This window comes from Epinephelus fuscoguttatus, linkage group LG1 (assembly GCF_011397635.1).
Source record: "Epinephelus fuscoguttatus linkage group LG1, E.fuscoguttatus.final_Chr_v1".
Taxonomy (NCBI): domain Eukaryota; kingdom Metazoa; phylum Chordata; class Actinopteri; order Perciformes; family Serranidae; genus Epinephelus; species Epinephelus fuscoguttatus.
In genome coordinates, this window is record NC_064752.1 from 18,738,251 (window position 1) to 18,751,317 (window position 13,067).

The 13,067-nt window shown below is 41.5% G+C and overlaps 1 protein-coding gene across 1 annotated transcript; it reads right to left on the reverse strand.

Moving 5' to 3' along the window:
* Nucleotides 1-566: 566 nt before the first annotated feature.
* On the reverse strand, nt 567-4,815 carry slc32a1 (solute carrier family 32 member 1). Its single transcript, XM_049587679.1, has 2 exons — nt 3,853-4,815; nt 567-2,802 (listed from the first exon to the last, which is right to left on the reverse strand). Exons 1-2 carry the CDS (start codon nt 4,243-4,245, stop codon nt 1,615-1,617), a joined length of 1,581 nt encoding a protein of 526 aa, XP_049443636.1. The 5' UTR covers nt 4,246-4,815; the 3' UTR covers nt 567-1,614.
* Between the last annotated feature and the right edge of the window lie 8,252 nt (nt 4,816-13,067).

The following is a 13,067-nucleotide window of genomic DNA, read 5'->3' on the forward strand; positions in this document are numbered from 1 at the left end:
TCACACAAACCAATACATATTATATATATATATATATATATATATATATATATATATATATATATATATATATATATATATATATATATATATATATATTGCATGCCATGAGGCCTTCACAGCCTTTACACGATTTCAGTTTACCTGAATTTCGATTTGGGGGAAAAAATATGACTGCGACTATTTTCTCCATCATTTTCTGTCTTTTATTATAGAGAAAAAAATACATGTTCTGAACGTTTTTCGTTTTACATAAAACCACACACATTTTTACAATATAATTTCACTTATGTCTTTATTCTTTAATATTAATTTCACGATATATGATAACGACTTTGAGATATACATTCCATCTTTTTGAAACCACAATAACACACTACACATACGGTTTTATAACATTTCCACAGGACCCATTGGATTGCACAGAATGAAAAATGTCTGTATGCACATTTTCCTCTTTAAGTGATCTCTTTATTTTTTTATTAGTTAGATTTTCAGACACCGAATTTTCTAGACGGGAAATTAATTTCATAACAGGCCACGTGTTTCTTTTTAAATGTAATGAAAAAAAGCTTTATGGTTAATCAAGTGTGCAGGATTTCAATTTGGGGTCCCCATCTTATAGCTGAAATTTGGGCCAGGGGCTGCAGGGGAGTATCCCAGGTCTGGTGCCGATTTTCAAAGCTCAGTAAAATAAATTTCAAATATTGGAGAAAACAAATATCAAAGCATTTAACATTTTAACGCAGAAGAATCGAAATTTGGAGGATTTGTTTCATTTCCACTTCCCAGTTTCGTTATGTTTTGTGTGTCTGAAATATCATACATTCAATGCATAGTTTGTATAGCTGCTGTGTACTTTGATATTTTGCATTTCCAGTATTTCAAACTGCTCAGGGGGAGGAGAAGGAAGGAAGGTCCAATTTCCACATGTCTAACGAAACCCCGCTTTTTCTTTTACATATTTCTATATGTGTGTTTCTACTGCTGGTTATTGCCATTGTGTTATTGTGTGTCCACCAGGCTTTTTTTTTGTTTTGTTTCTGGATTTTAAACACCACATTCACTGCATCATATTGCAAATTACCTATAGACGAAAGTGGCATTTCTTAATGTTAGTTTTCTCTTTTTGAAATAAACTCATCTTAAATCACGTTATGCTGTCGAAAGTCCGTCCATCACAAACTCTAGCGTTACATGAAGTGAAGTCTCATGTGGGGAAGCACCACAAGAGCGACGACAAGACAAACTGCCCTTTGTTGCAAATTTAGTTTAAGGTCAATATTGTAAACGTTCACTCCACTGGAAAATATGTATATGTTCGCATATTTATACAACATGTATTGTCCATATAGTGTGTAGTGGATGCACTGGATTCCCTCACTGCCATCGGCTCTATTTCTCTGTGTGTGTAAGTGTGTGTCTGTGTGTGCGCGCGTTTTTTCTGAATCAATACACGACTGTATGAGCGCTGAAATGTGTTGTGTGCGCGCTTTTTACGCATGAATCAAGCAGAAGGGGGCTGCGCTTGCCGGGGAGGTTGTGTGTTTTTAATTTTTTTCTCACTAAATGGGGGGTTTGCATTTAACATCTAGTTCCAGCAATGGCTTGCATCTAATCTTCTATGTTGTATTTGAAAGCCTCTATGAGCCCTTCCATGGAGTGGATAAACCCAGATATGCTGCATATACCTCCTATTACAAAGATGGCGACATCAAAGAAAACCTGGTGCCATAGCAGCTTTCTCCATAAAAGCCTGAGGTGGAAGAGACTGGGAAGCAGAAAGCACAGGCCCGCACCTGTCAGGCTGCCAGTGAGACCCATGAGGAGGGCGAAGTGTGGCACATAGATGGCCATGAGCAAGGTGAACACAACAAGGATACATCGCAGAGTGAGTCCCCAGGATTTTAGGCGTCCATCGCCTCCGTAGCAATCTGGAAAGAACGCGCGTCCTCCGTCCTGGAAAAATGATTTCTCTAATACCTCGACAGCAGCGAAAAACGGCAGCGGATACGACAGCAAAGCTTTGGCCACTAGAAAGAGGTTGACGACAGCTCTGATGGTCGGGGGCAGGTTGTCTGTGATGACCTCCTTGGTGGCGTCAGCCCAGGTCAAGTAGGCCACCAGGGCGAACAGGCCCTTGAGGATGCAGGCAGCGATGTGAGTCCAGTTCATCATGCAGTGGAACTCGCTGGGTTTCTGCATGTTCCCCTCCAGGGACGGCAGGAAGATCTGCGAGGTGTAGCTGAACACGATAATCCCAATGGAGATGGGGAACTTCTTGACATCGATGTAAAACTTGACCTTGTCCCAGGCCCAGTCCCTCGCTCTGGAGAGGCAGTACGCTATCACCAGGACGTTGATGACAAAGTGGGCCAGTGTGCACAGCAAGCTGAACTTGGAGACGGCTTTCAGGTTCTTGAGGAAGGCGCACGGGAGCAGGGCGGCGGTGGCGATGATGGCCCACGACTTCTGGGATATTGGCATGTTGGGGAAGCTGTTGTACATGAGATTGCCGCTGACCACCACGTACAGGATGCAGGTCATCACTAGCTCTATGATTTGGGCTACATTCACAACATGACCACCTAAAGACGGGAATCTGGGCGCGCAGCAGGCGTTGGCAATGTCCACATAGGAGTCCCTCACACGGACGAGCTGCCCGTCTTCGTCCTCCTCGTACAGGCAGGCAATGAGGATTTTCCCCGTGTAACAGCACACAACGGCGGCGAAAATAATGAGAAAGAGTCCGAGGTATCCTCCGTGCAGGATGGCGTAGGGCAACCCGAGAACAAACATCCCCTAGAAACATAAAAAAAAGAGGGCAAAAATCATGTTGTCAATAAATTAAACTGTTAAACATTTAATCATTAATGCTTTTCTGAATATATTATTCAATTTAAATTAAATAAATCATATTGAAATTAGGCCTTGGCTCTGCCTCTTCAATGGATGTCACTCCCGGTTTTCATGTTGTGGGTTTTCCACTTCGCTTTGAGCATATCCGCCCGCCTCTGACGTCACCACGAGCTGGAGGAGACACACTCTGACGTCACGGTGACCGCCGTGACCACGGCCGTGATAAGGCATGAAAAGGATTGCGTCTAGGGATTTTTGTCGCATAGCCCTACAACACGCAGACTCTCGAGTAAAATCCTCGCACTTTAAATGCGCCTCTTTTACGCACATTAAAAAAATATATATTTTCTACTTATTTTTGTCTGCAAATTTAATTGCCAAGACTATTTAAATTTATATGTTCTGAACAAATGTGTGCAGGCATCTTAACATATTTCCATGCATTCTCTTTTTAAGCTGTAATTAATAAATTGTGTAAAAGCGCCAAAATAATCCAAAAGCTTTGCGCTCAAAGTCTATATTTTCTTCTTTATAGACTGATTTATTCATTGCCATGCGGCGTAGGTGTTATCAGGGGCGTGCATCGGTGACAGTGGACATCACTATACAGACAAAGAATGTGTGTGTTGAGGGGAGGAGGAGGATGAAGAGGAGGAAGGGGGGCACAGGGCATCAACTGCCTCCCTGTTTTTTCCAGCGCATAGCTGCTCTGAAATTTCTGCATTCCTCCGATAAAAATATATCACAATAAAAACTGGTTTAATTCTGCAGCTAAAAGTAATTCAGGTGATTTATTTACAGCATTATTAAAAGCAGAAAAGTTGCTTCAGAGGGAGAGAACCTGGTGTTTTTGAACATGAATATTAAAATCATTTTACGCGGTCGCAGGTGTGCCTTTATCTCAAATTTCACAGCAGCTCTGGAGGCGACTCAGCCAATTAGAACCAAGCACCGGAACCGCCCGTTTATAATCCGCGAAGTGCGTCTTTTTACCTGGATTGCATTCGTGACGTTCCAGCCCGCCTCCCATGCGGTGATTTTTGGTCTGACTTCAGACAGCTCGTTCGCCGGTTCTCCGTCTTTTGAGGCTGAGTGCGGCGGACCGGTGCCGTCCCTCTGGTAGTGGCTGTCCCCCTCCAGCCCGCCTCCATCTCCGCTCCCCTCTCCTCCCATCTCATCGGTTGTCAAAATGTCCATCTGCATGCCTTGCCGGTGGTCGTAGTCCAGGTCATCGCAGGCGGCGAAGCCCAGAGCCTCCTCGTCGGTGGCGGCCTGGAACCCCATCCTGGCGAACATGCCGCTCACCTTCGCCTGGGATTTGTTGGAGACGGCGGTGGCTGCATTTGACAGTTTATTAGAAAGCTTGTTTCTGATTAACGTCGCCATTTTTCGCTCCTCTCCTGAATCTCAACTGTCTGCAGCTTAATTAGTGTGTGCTCTCTCCTCCAGTCAGTAAAAACGTGAGGCTACTTTGGATGACAGCTCTTGGTTCTCTGCATCAGAGGAAAAGCGCAAGTTTTTGTTTCAAGACACCGACGGTTGTGTTTTTTCTTTCAGTTGCTATCTCCACTTCTTGTTCAGTGTACGCCTGCTGCTCTTGATTATCCCCAGGTTCATGTCACCTTCAGACGTCGCTGCTCCGTTTCTGCATCTTGGCACTGCGCTCTGATGCTCGACGAGTATAGCGCACCTATTCAGTCTCTGAGGCAGTTCGGCGGTGTGCGCAAAAGCTTTACGCACGAAGAAAGGCGAGCCACAGGTTTCTGTAGGGCCTATAATATCGTTTTCGTGCGGGTTATAAGGTGGCAGGCAGCGCTTCCAGGAGTCGGTCGTCGGGTTTTCAGGTGCCTTTACTGATGCCAATGCGGTACCGTGGAGCCCGGAGGGGGAGGCAGGGAGGAGACACGTGTCCTCATCAGCCTGCCAATGCAAAGCACGTCTCCAGCCCTCCCAGTGCCCCACCAGGAGAAAACGGGAGAGATTTGCTGCATTTCTAGGGGAGGTGCTTGCAGTACCCCCACCACCCCTTCCCCAACCCATAATCTATAATACCTCATCCTGACATCCAATGACATTCCGGGGGCCTCAAATCCTGCATAACTTTACGCATATAAAAGGAGGCTGGAATTTGACTCAAACGCAAACTCTTTGGACCACTTTATATAAAATACCATTATTTATTTTTTTCCTAAATAAATCCAATTGTTTTTTTATTAGCTATTATTCTTTTCACCTAGAAGAGGACGCGGAGCATCTGAATAGTAACCCAAGTTGTTTCTTGGATTACATGGATCGCGTTTAAAAACCGTGTTGCGTTTGATGAAGGGAAAAAATATATTTTTGTGCATTTTGTCTTTGCTAAATGATGGTAAGATAACGAACTCGGGACTGCACGTTTAGATATAACGTTTTAAAGTTGTTAATATTTATTTCTGCGTACACTTTGATCTGACTTATTTATTTTTAGTCTCCATTCAGGACTCTCTTTCATTCATTCACTCATTCAGTGTCGGTGATGATGTGACAGTCTGAGGCATGGCGGCGTTTCCGTTCAGAAAAAAATGTATATTTGTGTTTTTGCTTGGAGATTTGTTAATTGAAAAATATGAGAAAGGCTGTTTTAAAGAATTTTTGATATAGAAAATGTTTTAACTCTTTATTTATTTTGGATTTATTTAGATTTTTTTGAAAGTCGCCTTTTTCCAATTGTTCCCTAAATATACAGTAAGTAGAATTTTCTGCTTCATGCAAAAATAAACCTTTTAAAAATGGAAGAATAGTCTCATATATTCAAGTAACACGGTGGTTAAACGCTTTCTCATTTCCCTGTCACATTATATTCGTCTTATACAAAATATAAAACGATTTAATTGCAGTGATTTTGTTCCCGTTAATGTAGCCTAAGTGATTTAGCCACCGAGGCCCAAAGTGCTGTAAACAGTTTGTTGACATTGCCTTGTCACTAGTACTTTGTGTCCACCATGTTCAGTGTTTCCTCAGGCTGCAGTATCAGAGCTCATCACCATGATACAAAGCAGCGGCCTCGCTCTGCGCACAAATAGCCTGAACTAACATACAGTAAGTATACTGTAACCCGGTCTGTGGGCATCCAGACTGTTTGCTCTGTGCTCCGGGAAATGAAAATAGTAATGTGACGTGTTAAAAGCTTTGAACCTGTTTCAGTGAATGGGATGTAACCTGATCAGAGCGGGGATGCAGCAGAGTAAAGACACATCTCCAACTGGTGACCGTCACGTGACAAACAGGGACAAAAGTCTGCTTTTGTTTTTGTTTAGAGTATAAATCAGTGGCCTAATATGAGTGTGTGTCAGAGATTTAAAGCAGGGTAAAACACCGCATACCTTCCGGCACTGTTAGTGTAAATTATTATAAAATAAAAGTAGAATATTTTAACCCATTTGACGAAAACTGTTCGATTTTTATTTATCTAATAACCCTAAATTAAATCCAGGTCGAACCAAAGCTGCATCAGGATGATTTCCCTGCCAGCTTCAGATGAGGCCGAGCTGTATCAGGCCTGTGCATCTCTGTTAAACCTTCAGCCTGATTTAAACGACAGGATCTTCAATCATAAAACACAAATAAATCTCTCACCCCTGTCTCGCCTTTGTGTGCGCGCTGGCTTTTTATTATTTTGCATTTTTTTCAGCTGTGGGAACGAAAATGGCTGCTTTGCCTTCAGCCCCCTGAATGAAAGAATTAATGACAGAGGCTGTTATCAGCGGGCTGCAGCCCTCCTCTGATCCGCGCTGTCTGATGGAGTGTGCTGCAAGATGAAAAGAGCAGCAGTGACACCAGCAGCCAGCAGGTTACAGCCGCCCCACACCTTCCCACGACCCGCCGCACTGATAATACAATCATTATTATTTTACTATAATAACAACAAATATTTGGTTTCTCATTAACGGGGAGGGTTTTAGATTCGGTTTACAATAACATTTAGGCTTATTATAATCAGAGGATGAATCCCACACGGGCGCGCGCAAATGGTCGTGCACGAGGACTGGCGCATTTGAGGCCTCTGTTACACAGTGTAAAATGCAGGTTTCACCCCACACTACTGTGGGAAAATGTCTCATACTGATGGATATAACAGGTTTGGAGGCTTTCCTCACACACAATAAGCTGCACCTTCATGTTCTTTCCAGGCCTTGACAGGGGCGTAGATTTCGGGGGACGAAGGGGGCAGGTCCCCCTTAATTTTAAATGCATTAGGTAAGGCATTATGTAGTGTTGGGCAAAAAAATGTGTGTCAGTGAGGATGGTTTGTCACTGGTGGACGCACAAATTAAGGATAATAAGCGATAAAGTCCATGCAAGGTGGGGAGGTGGGAGGGGTGTGTATAGTCATAGGTGTAGATTTTGGGGGCCAAAGAAGGGGATAGGTCCACCTTAGTGTTCAACATGAAAATAGCAGAGGACTCAATAAGGCTTTATGTAGCAATGGGCACAAAATGTGTGTCAGTGAGGATGTTTTGTCAGTGGTGGACGCACAAATTACGGATAAAGAGCAACAAAGTCCACATGAGATGGGAAGGGTGTCAGAAACCAACAAAAAAAGGTGTCCTTTAACATCGGCATGGTACACAGCCTGGTTGCATCATGGGATAATGCAACAGGACAAGGACGAAAGTTCAGCCGGCAAATGTTCGACTTAGGCAGTCAGGAGTGGGTTTAACAACCACTGACCTCCACCCGAGAGAGCGGTCTTCCCGTTGGGATTAATGGCAAAGAAAACATGTGGTTGGGTTTAGGAAAAAAAGAACAGAATTTGGCTTCAGGATTTTATGGGACGCGAAGACCGTTCTCTTGGGTGGAGGTCAGTAGTTGTTGGACCTATCCACAACCCCTCCCGCCTGCCCAAGTCGAACATTTGCCGGCTTAACTTTCGTGAACCAAATTCTGTTCTTTTTTCCTAAACCCAACCACATGTTTTCTTTGCCATTAATCCCAACCAGGGAAGGAAAAAAACATCAACCAGCGTAGTGTGTTTATTTTTGAAAGAGACTATTTGTAAACGTTAAATTTCCTGTGACAACAGAGGTGTATTTTGAAAGAAGACAATGCATGTAACAGGCAGAACTTGACACAGTGTCCCAGAACGTCAACTCACCCAGGGTACCTTGCTCGTCGTATGTTGACGTGAAAGTCCATGACCAAACGTTGATATGTGACAAGGTCGGAGTGAGAATGTGTTGGGTGGTACATCTGTACGATATACTCCTTTGTTTAACTGTGGTCTGTTGAAAAACCCAATAAACAAAGTTAAAAAAAGAAAAAAAGAGAATGTGTTGGGTGTATCGGCGTAAGTCCCCCTTTCCAATCAAAACCATCAAACCATCATCAAACCATTTTCAACATAAAGAAAAGCAAAAAAGCCCAAATTGATGCATAAAAACTATGTTGGAAATTAAGTGATGCTTTTTTTTTTTTTTTTTTTTTTTTTTTTGGCAGAATACCCCTTAATTCTCCATTTCACATGTGGCCCCCCAAATGTTAAAATGAAACCTACGCCCCTGCTAGTTCTAAAAAGTGTTTGATCACGGTTACTTCATAAGCATCTGGGTTCTGTCTCTGAGCTCTGGGAGGACGGAAGTGATTTGCTCAGTTTATCACCCATCCTGAGAGTCATCAGAGGGTCAGGGTGCCACGTCCCAGAGGACTCCTCGTCTCTGTCGACACAGATATGACCAATCAAAGCTCTCTATCTGCTTTGTGTTTGACCCTCATGTGCGATAACATCCACCGGTGATGCCTTTCTTTCTTTTTTTAGTGATAGAAAATCAAATCCAAAATGGCATTGTGATCTCACTGTGTCCTCCAATTCAGTTCCTCCAGTGTACCCACCCCCACGCACCCCCTCCTCCGCTCCCTCCTCAGTGTTTCACCCCCGGCTCTCCTTTTTCACATTACACACATGGGTGAGCTGGCACAAGGTTCTCCGCCTTCATGTAACCCCTCCCTGCCTCCCTCCGCCCACACCCACCCAACCCCCATCTTTTCCTCGAAAATCACAAAAATAAAAAGCCAGATTTTCGCAACAATGGAGGTAAATTGTCTGATATCACACGAAGATCTGCAAAAACTGGGACCACCACCTGCTTCCAGTGATTTCCATAAAGTAAAACAAATCATGTGGAAAATAATAAACATAAAAAATACACACTGTAGAGCTTCAATATTTTTAAGCTGCTGCAACATCTGTTATATTTTTTATTCCACTGCGCCATGAAGAGCAAACTGGGTTTTATGTTTCCATGGCGTCGCTGGCTGCAATTATGTAGGTCTACAGTGACTTTCATTGTAGGCTATCATTACCTCTTCCATTAAATGTTTTCAGTGAGACAGGGTAATGACGAGGCGTGTGTGTGTGAGTGTGAGGGGATGTTACATGACTCATTTGACGCACGACCCAGATTGCGCCTGGATAAGAGCTGAGGGAGTGAAAGAGGTGCGAATGCTGCAAAAGATTTTTTATATAAGATTACAATATCTGGAAGCATAAGTGTCAATTCTGTGCAACATCACCTGACATTTAACTCATGATTGCCTGTCTGTCTGTCTGTCTGTCTGTCTGTCTGTGTGGCTGTCTGTCTGTGAGCCCAGCCAGGCAGAAAAATACCACCCAACACTCTGCAATTAATAAGGGGACAGTGAAAAGGCACTCCGGGCTCTCAGGGGACTGCAGAGGAGGGAAATTAGCCCACATCAGGCTAATCAGAGGACCTCAGAGTCCATTAACATTTGCATCACAATCACAGGTAGCACACGGTCTGTGTTATCGACTAGATGATGTGTTTGCTGCAGCCCAGCAGTTTGGTGCAAAGCGTTTGGAAAGCCGAGAATAAGAAACACATTTCAGAAGGCTGGTGAGGATGGAGTCCAGATTTCAGCACCACGGACAGCGTTTGGTTCTAGTGAGCAGCTTTAAAGGGACAATCCACACAAAATGACATTTGTATTGTGTTTTAAGGTTTAAATTTTGACCTTGGAAACAAAAAAGCCACTTACCTGATGTTTGTGAGACTCTTAGACTTGAGTTTGTAATAACACTGTGACACATTTCTGAGACAGTGATGGTGGCTGAATGGGGCGATTATTAATTATGATTAATTATATTTCACTGACCTCTTCATGCTTTCACTGTGTCTGTAGCTAAAGGTCCAGATGATGCCTCATTACACCGCAGGTTGTATCTCTGCTCTTCATCTTGAGGAGATACTGCTTCAAAATGACACATTAAAACTGAGCTGCAGTGTCATAAAAATTACAGATATACAGTAAAATCAAATTTAGGTTGGATGCTCAGGCTACATCCAGGGCACGTTTGAAGACAAAAAACATGTATATAACCTTTATTTAATCAGGTAGTCTCACTAAGATCAAGATCTCTTTAAAAAATACACATACAAACATTTCAATTAAATGAAATTAAAAGGTTGAATTCATTCATTCATTAGGGTGAGAGTTTTTAAATTTCAATGCCATAACACCAACAATAAACTACTGTGGCACCCACAGTGAGCCTGTAGTGCCCCCAGACACATCTCTAAATGGGTGTCCTCATAATAAATGGTATCATTTTACTGTATTTTCACCCAGTATAACATTGTAACAAAATAAGACATCTCTCTATTCACTAAAGTTGTATAAACACCAACTGAGAGCACAGTAGACATGCCACACCTTTTACCAGCTGTTATGGTCCAATCTGTGTTTGAACAAAGAGCACTGTGCTTGGACAATCCTAACTGGAAACAGACGGTTACAAACACACAAACACCATCATATGTATCTCCTCTGTTTCCCCTCCCTGCAGCCCGGAGCCATCAGGCAATCACAGCCGCCGCCCACTGCCACACAGAGAAACATCCAGGTGGCCCACAGTGGTAAAGCACTAAGAGCCTTTTCATTACTCCTAATGCGCCTGTTTAATGGCTTATTATGGGCTCCCCAGAGACCTCCTCAGAGAGGGGCTTGTGTTAGTCCTGCATGATGGCGTCTGTCTGACAACAGCAGTGACAAATGGCAGGAGACATTCTTCTACTCTATCTCATCTTATCTTATCTTATCTTATCTTATCTTATCATCTTATCTTATCTTATCTTATCTTATCTTATCATCTTATCTTATCTCATCTTATCTTATCTTATCATCTTATCTATCTATCTATCTATCTAATTTGTATTTATATTTTTATTCATTAGGATCCATTGCCAATGAAAGTGTGAAATAAAAATAAAAATGTACGTACAATAAGTAAATATCAGTACCTATAGAAATGTGTAGACCTGTGTTGGGGAGGAAGTAGTTACATTTTCAGTGACTAATTTAGTTGTAGAATATTATAACATTTTTTCTGTTGTCGTCTTTTCATTCTGCAGGAGTTCCTTTATTTGGCCTATTTTCAGACATTTCTCAGTTTTATTGCCTTTTTTGAAAGATATATCAGAAAAGTAATTAAAAATTACATTAAAGTTACATTAAGCTGGTGAAGGAATTAAAATAGTTACATTGCTTATTACATTTCTAACAGGGTAACTAGTAATCTGTATTCTATTACATTTCAAGAGTATCCTTCCCACACACACACACACACACACACACACTATCTATATCTATAATCTATATATGTATAGATATATCTATCTATCTATCTTCACATTGCCAAATAAAGCGTGAAATAAAAATGTACATACAACAGGTAGATATCAGTACCTACAGAAATGTGTAGAGCTGTGTAACATTGTAATCAAATATCAGCTGATCAATAAATTTATGTGAAGTTTAACTTAAATATGCAGACAGAAAAATGTATTAAAAAGAACGAAATATAAAATAATAAATAAAACAAATAAATTAAATAAATTGAATAAATAAAAAATAAATAGATAAATAAAAATAAAATAAATAGATAATAAATATAAAATAATAATATAAATTAAAAATTAGATTAACTCATAATCTGTAACCTAGTTCAAAAGTAACCCCCCCCCCACACACACACACACCCACACCCCCACACCATAGATAGATAGATAGATAGATAGATAGATAGATAGATAGATAGATAGATAGATAGATAGATAGATAGATAGATAGATAGATAGATTTTATATTATTCTATTATTATTTTATTACCTTTTAACTGTGCAGGAATTCCTTCTTTTGGTCTAAAACATTTGTTAGAGAAGTAATTAGACTGTTATCACATGTAATAAGTTACATTACGTTGATAAAGTAATAAAAATAGTCACATTACTTTTACAGGGTAACTCGTAATCTGTAACCTATCTATCTATCTATCTATCTATCTATCTGATGATCAATGAGAAAGCCAACAATATTTACATGAGTCATATTATCCATATAAACAGTATGATCTGTATGTATAGGTGAGTGTTTTCCTGTCTCCTCCGTGTTGTCGCTCCTGAACGCTCCCCTGACGCCGTTTTGCTGTTAACCCACAGTGACTCCGCTCTCTCCATCAACCTTTTGACGTGCACGCTTCCCGGGTTCACTCTCCTGCTGCGACACATTAACATTGTAATTGCCTTTTTTTGAGCACAATAAACTGAGGCAGTCCGCGGGGACCTGCACGGCCCGGGGCTGGCACGAAGCTATGCCATCGATTTTTCACACACACTGCCGCTACAAGAAATAAATAAATAAATAAATCTCAAACCATCAGCACACATGGACCTGCACATGCATGTGTGTTTTTTTTATTCATTTTTAATTCATGCCAAAAATCTGCAGATGATTTATATGGTGTGCACATCTGACACTGTAGCCTCAGGGAGAACAAAATAAATTGTGCAATAAAAGAGCTAATTATTGTTTTAAATGGCTCACTAATGACTTTAAACGCTTTTATTCTCAGATGGTTTTATTTTGTGAGACATTATTTGTAAGTGCAAGTGAGTAACAAAGCAGAGAACATGTCTGCTGTATTGATCAGGACTTAAACCATCAATATCTATCACATGTAATCCACTACAGTAAGAACTCCTTCCATCAGTGCTATTGATGTATGTGGTGTGTGTCTGCATATGTGCAAATGTATAACTGTGTGACTGAGTGTGATTGTGTGTGTGTGGTCTTGTCACCCAGAGCAGAGTCAATGAAGGAGCAGGCCTCAGTGGCTGTTCAGCGGACGTGTAGCAGTTTTGTTCTCATTAAAGTTT

Coding starts and splice junctions, on each gene's coding strand:
- slc32a1 (XM_049587679.1), bottom strand. CDS start 4,245: ATGGCGACGTTAATCAGAAACAAGCTTTCTAATAAACTGTCAAATGCA. Junction 2,803..3,852: donor ACGTCACGAATGCAATCCAG/GTAAAAAGACGC, acceptor TTATGTTTCTAG/GGGATGTTTGTTCTCGGGTT.